We start from the raw sequence: 18,313 nt of genomic DNA on the forward strand, positions 1-18,313 counted from the left end.
GGATTTCTGCGTTTCAATGTTGCATACGTGTAGGCAGCGTGTGCCTTCCGCCCATCGGCTGCCTCTGCATAGCCAAAGGCCATTTTCGGGAGCCTCTGGCCCCTCAGTCACTGGCCTGCTAGTTAATTGCCACACGGACTTCATGACACATGGGCAGATAATATGACATTTTCGGTTTCTGTCACTAGCAAACGCCACAACGTTGCTTGCACTAGTTGCTAAGAAGCTGTCAGAAACCATTAGCAATTGGCTAAAGTCGCCCTATGGCATTTCCTCATAGCATCAGCAAAACGAGCATAAATCACCCACTGGAGCCTACTGCTATCCTAATGAGGCTGTAAGCTTGTTTATGGACTAGCATCATTTTTATGATTATTTCCACCTTTTCAGTTTGCCTTCATTTGGCGGCAGGAGAAGTCAGCTCCAGGAATGAAGTCACTGCTGACATTTTACAAATGTGGTTCAGAGCCGCTGCCTGCTGCCATGTGGTCGGCCGGCGGTTCTCCAAGTTTGTTTAGTGATCTTAAAAATAAAAAAAGGAAATAAATCCTCCAGAGACCACATCGAGGTGACTGTATCAAATTGCAGCGTGAAGGGAAATGCTGAAGGTACAATTGACCATTTAGACTTTCCTCCGAGGTGGAGATGTTTCGAGATCCATTTTCAATTCCAAAAAGTGGAAGAGGTTAAACAATTTATTAAAATCTATGGAAGTGTTTGCTTTTAGAATCGTGTGTTTTGGTATTGCTCTTCTTTTTCCCCATCTTCTCCATTTCCCTAACTTGTGTCGGGAAGGAGCAGGGTTTATTGTTTTAGGCTTTTCTGAACATGCACCAGTATTTACACTGGATTGAAAGCATTTGCTTCCAATGAAAATCTTGTCTTAGATTACAACCCAGCAGTGTAATTTCCCTCCCAGATGGGAGTAAAGTAGCTGTATTTGCCTAAAAACAGTAGGAAGAACAAACTGTGCATTAAGCCAAGGCTGTTTTTGGCTTGAGCTAATGATGTAATAGAAACCTTTTATTCGGGAGAGGGTCACTGCCAAGGGACTGAAGGGGGTGATCTGGCTCCTGCTTGAAAGGTTTCTCCATTGTGTCTACATAAGTCTTCACTTAAAAAATTCTGTTCCTAATGCTGCTGCTTTCATACAGCAGAAATAAACAGGAAAGGTTCTGGTGAGTGTTACACATGGAATGCAGAAAGCCTTCCTCTCCTAATGGAGTATATAATTCAGGTGCCCTCAAGGCACGCTTTCAGGAATTCTTTTGCCTGAGGTAATGGGAAGCTAAGGCTGCTTTAAGGCCTTGATTATCTATTGATGCACAAAGCTGGAAAAAAGTCATCTCCGCTGGATTATAGTAGATATTTCCATAAATTATCAATGAATTCTCTTCGAGGCAGGCACTAGGCATTGCCTGCTAAATTAATCTGAAGGGGTTTTGAGACGGATGGAAAGGCTATTTTTTTTTTTTAAGGTGGAAAACAATCATGGAGAGGTGGTGAAAAACTGTCATTAGGTTAGAAGCTTTTCATTTTTAATCAATGATCAAGTAATATGTTTCTTTTCCTCGGTTACCTTTTGCATATTGAAAGTGGATTAGCCCATTGAAATTTTAAATGCTGTTGAGTTGGTTTCTTTTCTCATGTTTCTTTAATGAATTGTTATTTTATATGGTGAATTGCTTCTCTGAATAAAAAGCCTCTTTAAATACTGGACTTTCAAGGAATTTATTAGGCAAATCCAAGGGGACTCCTTATAAAACACTTGGTTATGCAAATAATGAGAGTTTGGTGGGTTGGAAGGAGCACTGATTTAGGGATGCGGGTATCTGGTCCTGCAGGGGCCTGCCAGCCCCATCCTTGCTGGGTGACCTTGGGCAAGTCACCCAAGAACTTTCTCCGCTGCTGCTACAGCGAGGGTCTTGGGATTGTGGGTCTTTACGAACTTTTCCACCGAGAGCACAGCTACGATCATGTGGAACTTTAACAAAATAGACGGATTTTTAAATACAATAAAATGATGGATTTTTAAAATTCAAAAAAATCATACTCAGAAAAGTTCTGCAGAAGTTTTGTGTTCATGGCATGTGCTGTAATCATAGCGGAAATGGTGGAATTTAGTCTGTTCCTCACCCAACAGTTTTTAAAGTTTACCTCGGTACAAGTTAAGGTGATTTGGGGACAATTTCCTTTTGGTGGGGGGGGAGATGGGCAGGGGATTCCTGAGGGAGCTGTTAAGAACAATTGATTAATGGCAACATAATGACTGTAGATTAGATGGCAATAACTGAAATCAAGGTAGTATATTTGTACCTAGTGTATTTAGGTAACAGAAATAAGGAATACGGAATAAGTTCATGACGCGATGAGGCTAGTTCCAATATACAGTGGCTAGGAAACTTGTCTTACCCGAGTACCCAATTCCTCGTGGAATTGGCTCTCCAGTGATGTATGGAGAGCCTGGCTCTCCACGTCCAGGCACGTGGACGGCTCTCCAGTGATGTATGGAACCTGGGGAGTGTGCTCATAGGTGAATGTGTTGCCTCACTGCAAAGCCTTGCTTCTGTAGCTCTTCTTCCTGGGCTGGATCCACCTGTCCCTTTCTCAAAGTCGGTGCCTTCCTTGGAGAGCTGGGACAGCAGGTAGGGAGGCACGTTTGACAGAAGCTCAGCTGCTTTCTACTGTAGTGGGTTTAGTCCAGGCTTGTTTTTCCTGTGAAGTTTCTTGCCAGAACACAAAGTATACTTCGTTTCCATTCGAATCCTATGACTTGTTTCGGACAGTGTGGTTATATGGGCAGAGATTTCATTTTTTTGGTCTTATTCAACACGGCACTGTAAAAGGAATATTACATTTTTTGTTTTATGGTGTCACAGAGCCAGAATATTTTCTAGAAGAAACAACATACATGTTATAACACAAATCAATGGAAGAATAGGATCCAATATTCAGGAATTTGTAAACAGGTGACTTTTCAAATGAGGAAGATTTAATCTAGAAGAAATTTTAGGAACTACCTGACTTTTAGGGTAATACAGCTCCAATTGACTATGAGTTCAACATCACTTTATTTGACTTACATAGTAATTGTTTCCTAATTAAAAAACTATTTCAGGAGTTTTGCCCTTACTAAACTTGATGCTCTCTTTTTATGACAAGAAAAATTATATTCTATTTGAAGCATTCCTATGTCAAGCCGCTCAGATGATGGATTACTTACATTTCCGTGGCCTACTTTAGTCTTTAGATAGATCACTTGTGGAAATAGTTGATATCCTAAACGCATCCTCTCACAAGTTAACATCAACGACTATATGTGGGGTTTGGATACCCAGGCAGGGACAGCATCTCTGCCCATGGCCACCACCATATTTAACTGACCAGATCTCAGCTATACACATCTGAATCATCACCATGGCAACCAAAAAACCTACTAAAGAGATTGGCTATTTCCCTTCATTCCCTTTGACCTTTCCCACTGTTCTTTGGAAGAAGTTCCTTAGACCTGACTACTTTTGAGCCTAGGCCTTGTTCTTTCTCTTTGTCTTGGAAAAAAAATAAAAAGTACCAAATAAACTACTAATCATTTATATTGCTCTTTTGGTTTTGTTTATATCCAAAGGCATTCTATTTGAATAAAGCATGTCAAGGTAGCATCAGTCAAAATTTGATTCACTATGTTTGCAGGTGATGGCTTGGACAACAGTGTAGCTTCCCCCAGCACAGGTGACGATGATGATCCAGATAAGGACAAAAAGCGTCACAAAAAGCGTGGCATCTTTCCCAAAGTAGCCACAAATATCATGAGGGCGTGGCTGTTCCAGCATCTAACAGTAAGTGGATTCTAAATGACATATGTAAACTAAATATGGACGGTGAACCAGTTGTGATAGAAAAGAAAATGGGGGAAGAAATGATCCCCTCTGCACTTGGAATATTTCATAAATCTCTGTGTTCCCCTAGTTTTTACCAAAGTGTTAGCACTTAATTTCCTAGCTACTTACCCCAAATGAGGAGTTTTATTTGAAGTTCACTATTGCAATTTTGTTAACTGTAAGTCATAAGGTTTAGGAGTTCCTGTGATTTGTGATTTTAAGTATGTGTGTTAATGATGTTGCTTTTCTCAGTGTGACTCTGAGGTACTTAGAACCAACTCCTACTAAGAAAAAAGTAAGCCAAACCCCAGAGAGAAGGACTTAATTTCTTTGAACGCTTTAGTGGACCTTTCTAGCGAATGGTCCAAAAAGTTTAAATCTTGTTGCAATGGCAAGATGTTCACATAATTTGCTTTTAAGTGGTTTCAATGGCCTGGTTGCCATTACAAAACATTCATCTGAGTCAGGGCCGCCCAGTGAAAGTTGTCCCTGTACTTAGAACTGTAAAGGAAAACAGCAATATAGCGTCGGCTCTTCCTGTGTAGTCCCCTGTGACTTTTCAAGCAGAGTAACAGTTTATATTGTCTGTGTGAGTATTGCTGTTTTCACTGCAGGAATTCTCCTGGAGATGTGAGAAACTGGAGATTGGGGGCTTTATGCCACCAAGGGATTTGTTTTGTTTGGTTATTGTTCTGAATGAATTTCATGTTCAAAATATTTATAATCATAATATTTTGGTGGATATTTTTGTAAGTGCATACTGACTTAATGACATCTCAGAAAGAAGACCAAATGAAAATTTATGGATAAAATAATATTTTAAAAATCAGCAAAATTGTTGGCAAGGGGAACTTCCACTCTTAAGGGCAAAGGTTGAATTTAAATAGGTCTTAGCCTCGCCTCGCCTAACCTAGCCTAAAATGAATGAATGTTAAAAATCTCGGCTTTTTGAAAAATGTCAGAAGCAAACTCTTTATGTTACTGTTTTTAGCCTACTTTGCTTCTTCTGAAAGTCATTTATTTTTCTGTATCAAGGTCAGTTCTGCGTTGTTGCCAATGTACCCAAGTCTGCTGACCCTCACGCCTTTGCCCACTTTCAGAGCTGTGTCCACCAGTGACTTGTACTGTTACAGGGAGACACACAGGGGCTGTCAAAGGCCACACTGGTTCTGCTTCTCTGGAGAGAGGCTACGCCTCCAATAACACTCGAGGGTCTAAATTCATCCCGATTTTCCAGCATCTGTGAATAAAACAAAAACTGAGAACAGCAGGAGTAACTAAAAAAAAAAAAAAAAAAGTTTCCTCCCTCTCTTTCACCATCATGATTCCAAACAGCGACCATCCTCCATGACAGTTTTGGAATCAGTTTTGGAGGTTGGTTAGTGCTGGTGGTGAGCTGAAGCTTTAGGTGGCGTAGCTGATTTTAACATTGTATTAGGTTTACCTAAAACCCAATTCGGGTGCCATGGCTTACCCAACACTTGTTACAAGGATGTGGATAGTTTGAGATCTGCCTCATGCAAGGTGCAAGGTTGCTGCTGGGGATTACCAACCACGACTAAAAAGGGGGAGGGAAAGGATAGGGTCCAGAGGGCACAGAGGGCATGGAGGGCACAGCAGGAAGAATAAGTAGCAGAAGATAAGAAGTGACAGTCGGTCAGAGGTGCTGAGGCAGCCATGCTGATATTTCGTCACTGGGGCTGACCAGCCAACCTGATCTGGAGGATGAGGGCGGGAGGGGACAAAATCAGGTGGCCCTGGAAGTTACAACCCGAGTCTATTTCCTGTACTAAGAGAGAGGAAAAAAAAAAAGAATGGATTTCATCAGCCTCCGTATCAGTCCACAGAGGAGCTGTGGCTTTCCTTGAAGCTGAGGTGCCCCTGAATAAAATATAATCAAATATTGGTTCAGACAGGATCAGGAGAGAGAGAAGCAAGTTCTTTTATTCATCCACCAGATTCCTGGTTTTCTAGGTCATACCCTTGGGAAGAACCTTGCAGAGAGCTATATTATCTTCTTAAAACAAAACAGAGAACTTCCTTAGCAGCCAGCCAGATCTTCCCTGCATTGCGGTACATTTTGTGGTCCATATGTTATTTGGGCAATTGGATTAGAAATTATTCATAAACTGCCTGATTTCTTGAGGTCAGGCTAATTTCTTTCAGTTTGGGGGTCTGTGCTGGCCTGTACCACTACTGCCCCGGTAGGGGAAACCCATTTGTCCACATCTCTATGAAGGCTCACAGAAATTGCCTTGCGGTTCCCATCTGGATGTGCCCAACTGCTTCCCCACTCCAGTGCCATGTGCGCATACAAAAATATCGATCATGGTGACTATCTCGAAAAAGCAAATATCTCATAACATCATCCAAAAAGCAAAGGCGATATATTTAAATTTTCTCTCTCTTTCCTTCCCCCAACGAAAGTGATTCCCTTCCCTCTTCTCCAACTGCAAGACCAGATAGAGCTGCAGTTACCAGGAACACCCTTCTCCTTGTCTTGTTACACTTCTTGAAGGAATGCACCAATTCCTTAGGTATTTGTTTATAGTCAGAAGCTGGTCATAATAAATTCTATGGGGAAGGGCCTCTGGAGTTTAAGAAGAGTTTTGTTATTTGTTCAAATGTAAGTAAGCCGTGGTATCTCTGTACTAATATTTTAGCAACTTTATTTCAAGTTCTGAGAGTTCTTCCAGAGGCGCAATTCATTCGGAAGATGCTACCAATTTTAAATGATCACATTCTTGCCATACGATTAATGTAACTTCTCTAGAAAATCCTGTCTGAAATCTTGCAAGATGCAAAAGAGCAACTGAACCTCTGGCTAATTAAAACAATGGCAATAACAATTTATTAGCAAATTGTAAAAACTGATTTTTTAAATGCCAAACAGTGTATTATAAAACCTCGCCTGCCTTTTTGAAAGCAAATCCCTACTCTTTTTTTTCTTTTCCAAATAAATGGGTCAATCTCTACATTAGATTTATTCCGTTAAAACAGCAACAACAACAAAAACCCGCCTTTGAAAGGGCTTTCAAGCATTTGTGTGTTTGAGGAGTAGAATAGGCCCAGGAAAAACAAAACAAACACAACAAAACAGAACAAAAACCCCAGCTGCATAAGAAAAACGTGCTGTTGTGCAGCTCTCCACAGGTAGGTTTAAGCAGTAGCACATTTTACTACTCCAAGGAGAGAACTAAAGCTTCATTCTTGGACTCACGGTTTCTAGTGAGCTAAACTGGAAATACTTGTATATGATGAAAATAATAAAAGAAAAAGGAAACAGATTTTAAACTTTGGTGATTATGGGATAAAAGGAAATTTCAGGGATGTAAATTTCCACCTCAGTCTTCGTTGAATATTTGCCAGGGTTGATAACTAGGGAATGTCTCTTAAAAGAACTATTCCCCGGAATTGAAAAGAGTGACTGACATTATTTAGATAATAAGAGGGAAGTAGAAAGAAAACAAAAGCATTTCTTCACAGAAATGCTTGCATTTGCCTGAAGACAAATTACAGCAAACAGTTAAAAAATCCTTAATATTTCAGTGTGAGTCACTGTCGAGTCAGTCAGTTTGGGGGCATATGCTCTGCGAAGTTTTCTTTTTCCTTCATAAAGGCGTTATTCTGATTATTACTATAACCTACTATGTCATAATGTTTAAAGAGGATGTGTTTTGCATATTGCCAGTTCTTTTGCTACATAGTGTAACAAAGACTGTGCCTAAGGGCCTAGTGAAAATGAGAAGAAGGAATAAATACAACGTTTAGGGTAAAAATCAAGGGTTTTTTGTTTGGTTTGGTTTTTCTACCCTATTGCATATTTACCCTATTGCATATTGCAGATTCAAATATAATCTAAATAGAAAAGTGGTTAATATGGTTCTTATTTAAAATATGCAGTGACATATTTTCCTGAATGGAGCAGCTGTGTGTCCCAAGAGTCTTGAGAGTTAGGAAGAATGTAGGCTGGTAAAATACACACCTGTGGGTTCAGGTGAAGAAATCATGCAAAGGGTGACACATCTGACATTGGCCAGTTGGGGAGGTGACCCTCAAGGTGAATTGATTTAATTGATTTTCATTCACATTCTCTTGGATTCCTGTCAGTGGTCTTTGGGATCTCATGGGGTACTTAATAGAGACACTGTTTCTATGTCAGATACATTTTACTCTTTGGTTTTGTTTTGTTTCTTATTGTGAACTTCTAGCCTGGAAATTTTTCTTTTTTTGTTTTGTTTTTTTTTTTGGTCTGTGGCAAAATTTATGTCTCAATTTCTGATTTATAAGACTTCCCTCTCAATGTGGATAAAGCCAAAGTGAGGGGTTGTAGAATCTTCCAGGTTGAGAATGGCGTTTCCATAGAAACACTATTAGATGAAAAGTGCCCTGCGGGTCCGCCACTCTAAGGATGGAGTAAGTGGAATTGAATTGGGAATTGAATGCTCTAGAAGAGACAGATGTTGTTTCATTGGTTTTGCTTTTGGTAACAAGATCTGTTGGCGACATCTTAGTGTCATATCTCTGCTTGCAGTTGTGGAAGAATTGTTCTCTAAACGTTAGGAATTATTATTACACTGAAAAAGTACCTCTCTCTTTGGTATCCAGACAATCCGTTCTGTTGATCAAGGTGAGTGAAAGGTCGAAGGCAGACAGAAGGACCTGTAGGCAGGCATTAGGTAGGAAGCAGATGGGATTTGCTCCCCCCCTTCCATTTCTATTTTTCTGTCCCTTACCTCTCAACTTTGATAGCTTTAACAGTAAATATTTCCATTGTGCCTAACCAGCTCGCATGATTCAGCTAAAATTAGTCCTAAGAAGATAGTGGGACAGGAAGACTGTATTCTCCAACTTTTGCCTAGAATGAGAATCTGGGTAGTACAAAGTATTTGAGAAAGACTGTTCCTCCTTCAGACTAGTCCTAACTTAACTTCACGTTCATGTGCCTGAGGAAGGTGGTTTGTGGAGACAGCAACTCTGAGACTTTCTTTGCTCTGTGTTATCTGCAGATACATTATATAGTTAAGATTCCTGAAAACTAGTGTATAGGGGTGAGAATAATTTTTTCCCTTTCAGGTGTCCCTGTACCCTATAAAAAATGAGCTCTCTGAAACCGATGAGAATATAGTTACTATTTTTCTCTTCCATGCGGTTGCCATTCACCTTCACAGGCTTTCTTAATGATGATGGGTCAGAGCTAGGCTTTGCCAAAACTAATCCAAGTTGGACTGACAAATCCCTCTATCTTGATTTTAAAAGGTCTCTGCTACTTTGGAGATAGCATGTTTCAACTGTGATTACATCGGACCCTAATGATTTTTTCACCCAATTGGGAATCCTCTCTCTCAGGGGGAAAAAGGAATAGATTATTTAATTACATGGAGGAACTATCGGAATGCCCTAATTCTTCTGTGATATATGTCATATAAAATCTGTTTTAATAATGAAGCGGGTGGTTTCTAGATTCTGGGGCAACTGCTTTTTTCTCTTTCTTAGCTGGTTATTGAAATCCTAATGGGATGGGTGATGAATTTTCTTAGGTCAGGTAAACTGAAAAGGTTACAGCTGGAATTCTTCACCCAGAAGAATCGGAGTTAATACTAATGATCATTGTGAATTAGAAGATCAAAGGCAAAGCATCAGCCGGTTCTCCAAGTCGTTGCCCCAGAGGCCATTAGTGACCTGGCAGAGCTCTCTCGAAGCCTTCTGCACACCTCCTTCCCCTTGTCCCAGCCTTTCCTCCCCATCATGGTTGTGCACCTCTGACCTGGGGTAATTACAGTCGGTTGATGAGGGGACATTGGGGGGGTGGTGCAGAAAACAGTCAAAAGTAAAAACAAAAGTCCAACTTTAAAATTGTCCATTTGTTCAGGTACATAGGACTCAAAAGCAAATGAGCTGTGACTGGGGCTCTATGCTATTTGGGGGATATGATTGAGATTTTTGTGCCCAAATGATGATTGGTGCCTTATACAAGGGCCTTGTGTAGAGTCTGGCTGGCAATTTGTCAGATTATACTAAAATTTTCCTTTTGTTTCTAAGGGTAAGTTAAAAATACACTGTAGTTCAGTTCTCTGATCTACTCTCAATCGGGGTAATTAAGGAAAAGATTAGGTTCAAAACAAAAGTGCCCATAGAAGCACAATTTATTAAGTTGAGGGTTGCTGATGCTTGAACACTAGCCAACCATTTATACTTCAAAGCATACATCAATATTGTGTCTTCTGATTTCTCCGATATATTTTTGAAGGTGAAGTATCAAATTCGGCCCACGAGTATGCAATAGCTCCTCCTCCATCTATCTTTCAGATTAAGACTGGAGCATTGTGTATTTATGTATGAATGTATCTTTTAAACGAACTCCATCCAACCCTTAGGAATTTCATATAATATATGAAATATATATTGACTTTTTCCCATTCCCGGTGTTTAAGAGTCTTGGTGAAAGTTCTTTGCTTTAAAGAATGGAGGTTTGATGGAGAGAAAATCAGTGGGTTTCATTTTAGAAACGATTCAGATGTTTCGGTTTGGTTTGGTTGGTTGGTAGTTTTGCCAGTAGAAGTAAATCTGAACGTCGTGGAATTTAGGATACTTTGACTTTACTGGAAACGTCCCTGTCACATCTCAGTCTTCCTTATGGAAACATGAGTATGACAGCGGGCACACGTATGTCCCTACATTTTTCTGTAGGACAAATCTCTTTGAACCTCCTGCTATCTGTACCAATCACAGTCGGGAGAATGGATCCATTTTACTTGTTTTTACCCCCTAAATATTCAGGGTTGTAGTTTTTCTGTGGTTGCTGTTGTGAATGTATGCCAAGAGATAACCAATAGTAGAGGCCACATTGCAATCGATGGTCTGTTGCTGGGGTCACAAAACCTTCTTGGTTGTGGTCCAAGTTTACCTGTAATGACTGAATGCCATGAGGTAGCAAAAATTATTTTATTAAGGCTCCAAGCAATGATAGTGATTGTGTGGATTCTCATGCAAGTGGCTGATACTGACAAGGATATCTCAGTACTGCTCATATCTCTGTTAGCAGAGCCCTGAGCCCAGGAAAGCTGGCTCACCTCAATGGACTTGATACTCACCCTAGTGTGTCAAGAGTAGGAGAGAGCCCTCAGGGACGCAGACAGGCACCCGTTTCTTGACGGGCCTGGACAGAGCCTCCAAGAGCAAAGGGGTAGCTGAATGAGTTATGCCAGGCAGTTTTCTAACATTTTAAAGACCTTTAGTCCTAGATTTTTTGCAATTGCAAAGTGCCTTCACTCAGCAAATTATAGCCCAGTGAGTGTGGGTCCCCATACAAGATGTAGGGCTTTGTCTTTGAACACTGTAAAGAAGCGACAGGCCTAACTAACTTGAAAGCATAAACGTAAACATCCCAAGTTAGTCGGTAGGAGATACAAATTACTTGGTTTCAGAATATATTATTCAAACTATCCTAAACTAGAGATCTTTGGTTTGTTGGAAATGACTACTTATTGTCCTGGTGTTATCTCTTCAGACAAAACAGGACAATATATATGAACTTAACCTATTGAGCATCTTAACTTTTTAGTTCTTGATATTCTGTGGTCAGTTTTCATCTCTTCTCACATTAACTTTGTGGCTGGTATCCCTGCAGAACCCATGAGCTCTCCCGTGACATGAATGACCTCTGAGAATTCAATGTCCTAGGAAGTTTTTGGGACGCCCGAGGGCCAGGAGGTACAATCCATGAACAGGAACACCCATCCTAAGAAGGATAAATAAGTAGAGATAATTCCCGACTTGAGTGATAGACGTTTAGGAATAATTCCCACTACGTAAAGAAAAGCCATTTTCCAAACTTCTTGGGGGAGAAACTCCACAAAAAAATGACCTGATCTCATGTTACATGAAATTATCTCCTGCCTATGTAATGTTACTTTTATCATTTGCTTTTTTTTTTTTTAACCTTTTTAAAAAACATTTTGCTTATTTATTTACTTATTCATTTTAGAGAGAGAGAGATTGGGGGGGAGGGGAAAAGGGAGAGAGAGAATCCCAAGCAGGCTCCGTACGCAGCATGGAACACATCTCAGGGCTCATCACAACCCTGAGATCATGACTTGAACCCAGATCAAGAGTTGGTTGTTCAACACACTGAGCCACCTAGGCACCCCTGTCATTTTCCTTCTTCATTTTTCCTCCCTGAAAAGAACTGAAGAGGATAGTTACTCCGATAGTCAAAAAGACTATCATTTGCTTTTTTTAAAAAAAATGATCTATGCATGGCTTGGCTATTTTGACACAGTCCTGGGATCAAAAGGCTAAAGAAAAAAAATTGATCAAAAGGCTAAATGGAATCCTAAGATCCGTCTCTGTGGTGCTTTGTAGTTTAATATTTGCATGTACATTGGATTCTGAAGGCAATCCTATGAGGTGGCAAGATGACCAAACTGAAGTTTCGAGAAGTTAGTGATTTTTCTCAAGGGCAAAAGCTAGGAACGGGCTGAGCTGGAACCGGCATCCCCTGTCTTGAATTTCCGTGCGCTTTCTAACCATGTTGCCTTTCAGATACAGAGCAAATCAAATTGTACTGTGGAAGTTCAAAGGTATAATTATAATCTCATTCCATGAACTGGCTAATTAGTATTTTTTAAATAAAAATACGAGCCAGAGGGTTTGGCGTAAAACTTCATCATGCAGTCTGATGGCTGTTGGTAACTAAGGATTAAGGATGGTCCTTTCCTATCCAGATTCTTTTCCCGGACCTCTCTGCCCATTAAAAAAAGGCATAGCTGGAGCTATTGCTATTTTGTGCAACTGAAATAATTTATGCATTGTTAGAATTTCAGATTTTAAACATTAGCTCTTCCTCCTTCCTTATGGAAATATGCAAATCTCCCCCTGTCTCTTACTAACAATGTCAGAGAGCAGTTTGGGGGTGAGGAATCTGTCCTCATGCAAATCCTAACGGAACCTTCTAACACAGATTTAGCTCCTTGAAGATTTCTTTGCTCGTCACGTGTCCAGGACGCCAAAGAGCTATGTCTTTAATTTGCTTTATGGAGATGGAGGAAACTGCTGCTGCCGTCCCGATTACTCTTGAAACTACAATCCAACTGTCGTTTCTCAGCAGAGGAGGCTGCTAAAGCCTGGAGAATTAGGCCAGTGCTCTGGGGCCTGACACCGAGGTCTGATCATTTTAAAGCGAGTAATAACCAGAACCCTAAAATTCTTATGAATAAAATGTAATTTTAGTAATGTTTCCATAAACAGTGGTAATGGTGGCATTTTAGTAGGCAGTGACATTAGTCACATCGAAATTGCACCACATTGGCTTTTAAATTACTCCACCTGTCTGTGCGAATAGAATTTTCAGTGTAAAAGCAGAGAGACAGCTGCTGCTAATGTCTTCTTCTCCCTGTGCAGATAATGCTGGCAAACCGACATGCAGAAAGGACTGGTTTGTGATGTAAAACGGTACCTGACCCTGCCGGCTCCTGAGCTGCAGAGAAATACCTTTAATTACCGGTGGCCTTGTTTAGTTGTTGACGCACCAATGTCAGCTTCCAGGGCTGTGCTCTCAGGTCCGCTCCCCGTGGGCGCGTCGCCCACCTCGCAGTCTCTTTCTGACCCCGACATGTCTGTAGTGAGATAGGTGAGCATTTACCTTCATGCATTTCAGAGACATGTAAGGCATTAATACTTAAAAGGAAAACATCACATACTGCATGAACTTGATTGATGATCTTTCTTTTTTTTTCTTTATTCCATTTATTTATTTATTTTTCCAATTTATTTATTTTCAGAAAAACATTATTCATTATTTTTTCACCACACCCAGTGCTCCATGCAAGCCGTGCCCTCTCTAATACCCACCACCTGGTACCCCAACCTTGATGATCTTTCTGTTGGAGAACTTTTAAAGATTAGCAGAATCTGGTTCCTTCTTCCTAGCCAGAGTGGAACTACGTGGTATACTGTTCATACTTTCAGAAAACTTGGCATCGTTCCTCCAATACAAAAATACACGTTCTCATGTGAGGATCATGGCCAGGCAGAAAGGGCAAAGAATAGAGGAGCTTGAGAAGAGCACCTTTTTTTTTTTTTTTTTTTAAATTTTTTTTACTGCATGCCTATTCTTCCTGTTGACATATGACGAAGCTTACTTTCTGGAGAATCCTATTTGGTTTGGGCCTTTAAGTTCTGGTCTATTGTAGAAGCTACATCAAAATAAGAATGGGCCAGCCAAGGGTATCCTCCCTGTTGGATGTGCCTGTTGCCAACACTGTATTTGGTGAAATGGTAGGTAGGAGATGTACTTGTCTGGCTCATTTGCAGGCATTCTTTTTGACTTCTTTCACACAACTGGTGTTTTCGTGTTTAATTTAACAAGGAATGAGTAGTAAATGAAAGCTGCTGCCTGAAATCCCACTGTGAGCGTGTTTTGCACTTGGCTCCCCAGTGACAAGGCAATTTGTGAAATTATGTGATGGAGTAATTAGATGAAGCCAGGGTTCCTGATTGTTGCCATGCATATGTGGCGAGGGTTTGCTGGGAAGAGGGAGGGGGAGAAAGAAATAGATTATTACCCTGGCAAGTTGGCTCAAAGCTTCTTCATTTATTTGTAAACAGAATATTTAGTGACCGCATAGGAAGTAGCTGTAATCACAAGCTCATAAAGAAACCACAGCAGAGCTTTTGAATTTTTGCAGAGTGCTCATGTAAAATTTAAGCTGGGAGGCAGAATCCCTGTTAATGTAATTAGGATCTAATTTACCACCCTTTGCACACAGATGTAATAATGTCTAGATATTTATTCTATCTTTAAGCACGTTACATATACCTCAGTGCAGCAGTTACTGAACAGAAACAGGTGTGAGCACTTTCCTAATTCGTTTTTACACTGTAAACACATAGCAATTTAAGGGAAATATTTACCAAAAACGAGGGGAAGGAATGTCTGCAAATGAGGCAGTAATGGACAGTTGCCCTTTATGTACTGATGGATTTCTCAATGGTTAAGTAAATTAAAGCAAATGCTAGAAAAATCAATAGGCCAGCATAGTCTTGGTTTTGCCTCATAGACTTCAGGACAGAATGACAGATGTGGTGTCTATGACCCATTTAAGTATTAATGCTTGAAAAACTGCTTCTGCATGCAAGGTTATAGGCTTAGAAACATTCTGCTATATTAAATTACAGACAATAATATTTTTAAGTATACGTGGAATTTATATGTTTCAGTTAGGTTGTCCTTATGTGTTGCATTTATACTGGAAGATTAGTTGCTTAGTTGGTACAATAGCGCCATAAATCAGGTTTGAATGTTCCCACATGGAAACATCTTCGTGAGGCTATAGTTGGAAGCTGAAGATGATGTATATCGAGCTTACATGTATGGTGAAGGGAATGTGCTCAGTAACACTCCGTGTGGAAACCAAATTAGATTTAATTAAGGGGTCGATGCTCAGAGCCTCTGGAAGAATCTGTAAGAGACCATTCGAACGTGGCATTACCTTTTAGATCCTCTCTGGGCTAGAGACACTATGTTTCACATTCGAGCTAACTTAGGCTGGTCTGTCACTCTGTGGGCCATCACAGCATGTGGACTTTTGGGGCTGTTCCGCTGTTCCAAGAGGTAGGTATTAACCTCTGAGAAGATAAAGCTGGCCTTTGGATAGCATCAGAGTGTGCATTTTTCTCCTCCGTTGTTCCCATTACCAATGTCAAGAGAAATGACGTAAATATGGTAATGTGTTGGTCTGTTGACTGCTGGGAGACAGGAAGGCAGGAGGAGAAACGAGGCAAGATGGACTCGAGTGCCGGCTCTGGGGAGGCGAAGCTGGTTTTCGTAACCAAAATCAAGGGGTGGGGGTTGGAGTCATCGTCCTGGTGATTTGGGGGGAAGGCACCATTAGTTGTCGTGAAAGGGCTGGGCTGGCTTGAGGAACCTCTTTACCTTATGCTGAGTGAACTTGAACAACAATTTCCTTCTTTCTCTGCTTGGGACACAGCGGACAGGGTCCAGCCCACCTCTGGGTTTTGAAAATCAGTACGTACAGGCGATAGGTAACGTGATAGACGAAGTCATTGGAACCATCACTAGGTTGATATGATGGGGAGAGGCAGAAGGACTGCTTAGAGTCTGAGTAGAATATCTTTACTCAATTTTAATTTTCATACAGTGTTGCATTGATAGTCACAACGTTCCTTGGAGTCTGGATCAGGAGATTTGGCAATGTACACATTTGGGGATTTAACTGATGTGTAAATAGTAATTTTTCAAAAATGAAAGTCTACCATCTAAAAGGTCAGAAAATGGATTAATTAGTGCTTCTTAAACTTTGGTGTGCAGTCAGATGATCTGGGGATCTGTCTTTAAATGAAGATTTTGGTTCAGTGGGGCGGGGACTGAGAATCAGCATTTCCAATGAGCTCCTAGCAGATACTGATGCTGCTGGTCCCCAGGCCACACTTGGCCTAGCAAGGATTTTAGGAACACAAGCAAGAGGACGGATTGTAATGGAAAGATGCTTCTTTTTCTCCATCTTTGATTTTTATACTTTGAGTTTTTTCCTTTGATGCTGAAACTTAACCCATTATTTTATCATGTAGATTGAACTGAAGTGTTATGGTTTTCCTCTGCAAACTTTCAGTTCTTATTTAGTGTATGAGAACTTTCTTTTGAATATCAAAGAGTTTTTAAAAGGTAGACTTTGTTTTTTAGAGAAGTGGTAGATTTGCTGCAAAACTGAGGAAGACTTCCTATATATCTTCTTCCCTGCCCCCCCCACATGCCTAGCGTCCCTGTTATCAGTGCTCCCCCGCCACCAGAGTGGTCCATTCCTTACAACTGATGAACCTATATTTGACACACCATCATCATCCAAAGTCCAAAGTCAGGGCTCACTTTCGGTGTTGCGTGTTGTATGGGTTTGGATAAATGTGTGATGTGTACCCATCATTATAGTATCATACAGGCTAATTTCACTGCCCTAAATAAACATCAGAGAGTTTCCACGGGGTCTCCCGAGTACCTAGAAAGCTTCAGATAGAACATGGACTCTGACAATATATAGACTTTTTCTTTCGGGCTTTTTGATAGCGTACTTGCGTGTCCCAGGGGGTGAACAGGTAGTTGTGAATGTTGAGGTTACAGAATCTCCTCCTTCACCTTCCTCCAGCCTCAGCACCCCGAGGGATGTTAGCATGGAGCAAGGGTGTGCACCGTGGTTAGACTCCTACCGGATTCCTGTGCTGGCCCTCCGGTCTGATAGCCTTTGTCAGGAAGAAAGCCACAGAATCAACAACTGCAGAAACAATACATACATTTGAGGGAGAAATGCTTTTGTTTTTTTAGTAGTATTCGCCAACTCGATGTCTGTTCCAGGAAATCCGTTCGTATTTCCAGTGCCTCATGTACTTTATGTGCCACGGGGCACTGTCAATTTGCTCAGCCTCCTGGAAGATGAATTTGTTTTGAAAAACCAGCATCTGAAAAGTATCTTCTCTGTAGTTTAGCTAAGATCTAAGGAATGATTATAAGGACCACATACCTATTAATCATTGCTTAGCAGGTAAATTCTGTCACTCATTAGAGTTCACATGCTGGATGTAGTTTCTTGAAATTAGGTCATTTATTTTGGTCTAAGTCATCAAGGATCAAAGGTCATAGGGAATCCAAAAGCCATTAGTCAGGGTTCTTTTCTGGACCCCTTAGATGTCATTGTGCGAGTCACCCATGGCAGCCCGGGCCTGGCCTGCTGTCAGGGAGCTGGCAGGGTGCCTACTTTATTTCCAGTTTGCATAGATAAAAAGCAGAGCAGTTACTCTCAGAATCACTATAAAAATAAGCTTACATAAAATCTCCATTTGAAATACAGTATGTGTGTGCCCCTGCATGCTTTCTCTTATGGAAGCCATGGGACCTAGAAATCAAAATTAGGAAGAGAGGCATACATTTGAGGGCATTGTGGATTATTCTTTGTTTTGGCGAAGGCATTTATAATTCATTGTGAATTTAGCGGAGACCAGATTTTCACAAAGAATTGTCATGGCAATCCAAGTGTTTTAATTTGCTAATGCAAAATAAAAACAAAAGCATCATTTTAACCATTGTCGAAAATTTATGTTGCTACCCCCTCTTGGTACTATTGTAGTACATTTGGCAATAATGAGTTGACGCGTCTCGGGAGTGGTGGGTAAGAGATGTAGCCGAGTCAATTCGTTTCCTTTCCCCATTGAGCCCCGTGGGTCTCAGGCCCACACCTTGAAGTGAAAACATTATCAATTACCCAGCAGACAGGTGGCCAGGACTTACTCCCTGAAAGTGTTCATACTGGACCAGAAACCACGAGCACTCAGCAACATTCATCACCTCAGTGTTCGAGAGAGTGATTGAGTAAATGGCAGGCTGAATTTCCAAGGAAAAAAGCCCAAATACCCATACAGGAAATAGC

General features: G+C 40.8%; 1 protein-coding gene across 2 annotated transcripts in view; it reads left to right on the top strand.

The window, feature by feature from the left end:
• The window catches only part of MEIS1 (Meis homeobox 1), a 134,827-nt gene that overhangs the window by 71,642 nt on the left and 44,872 nt on the right, over nt 1-18,313 (top strand). For both annotated transcript variants that reach the window (XM_044264106.1, XM_044264107.1), the window contains exon 8: nt 3,691-3,836. In XM_044264106.1, the coding sequence (XP_044120041.1) occupies nt 3,691-3,836 (146 nt within the window). The remainder of the gene's footprint in view (nt 1-3,690; nt 3,837-18,313) is intronic.

This window comes from Neovison vison, chromosome 8, assembly GCF_020171115.1.
Source record: "Neovison vison isolate M4711 chromosome 8, ASM_NN_V1, whole genome shotgun sequence".
In the NCBI taxonomy this organism is placed as follows: Eukaryota; Metazoa; Chordata; class Mammalia; order Carnivora; family Mustelidae; genus Neogale; species Neogale vison.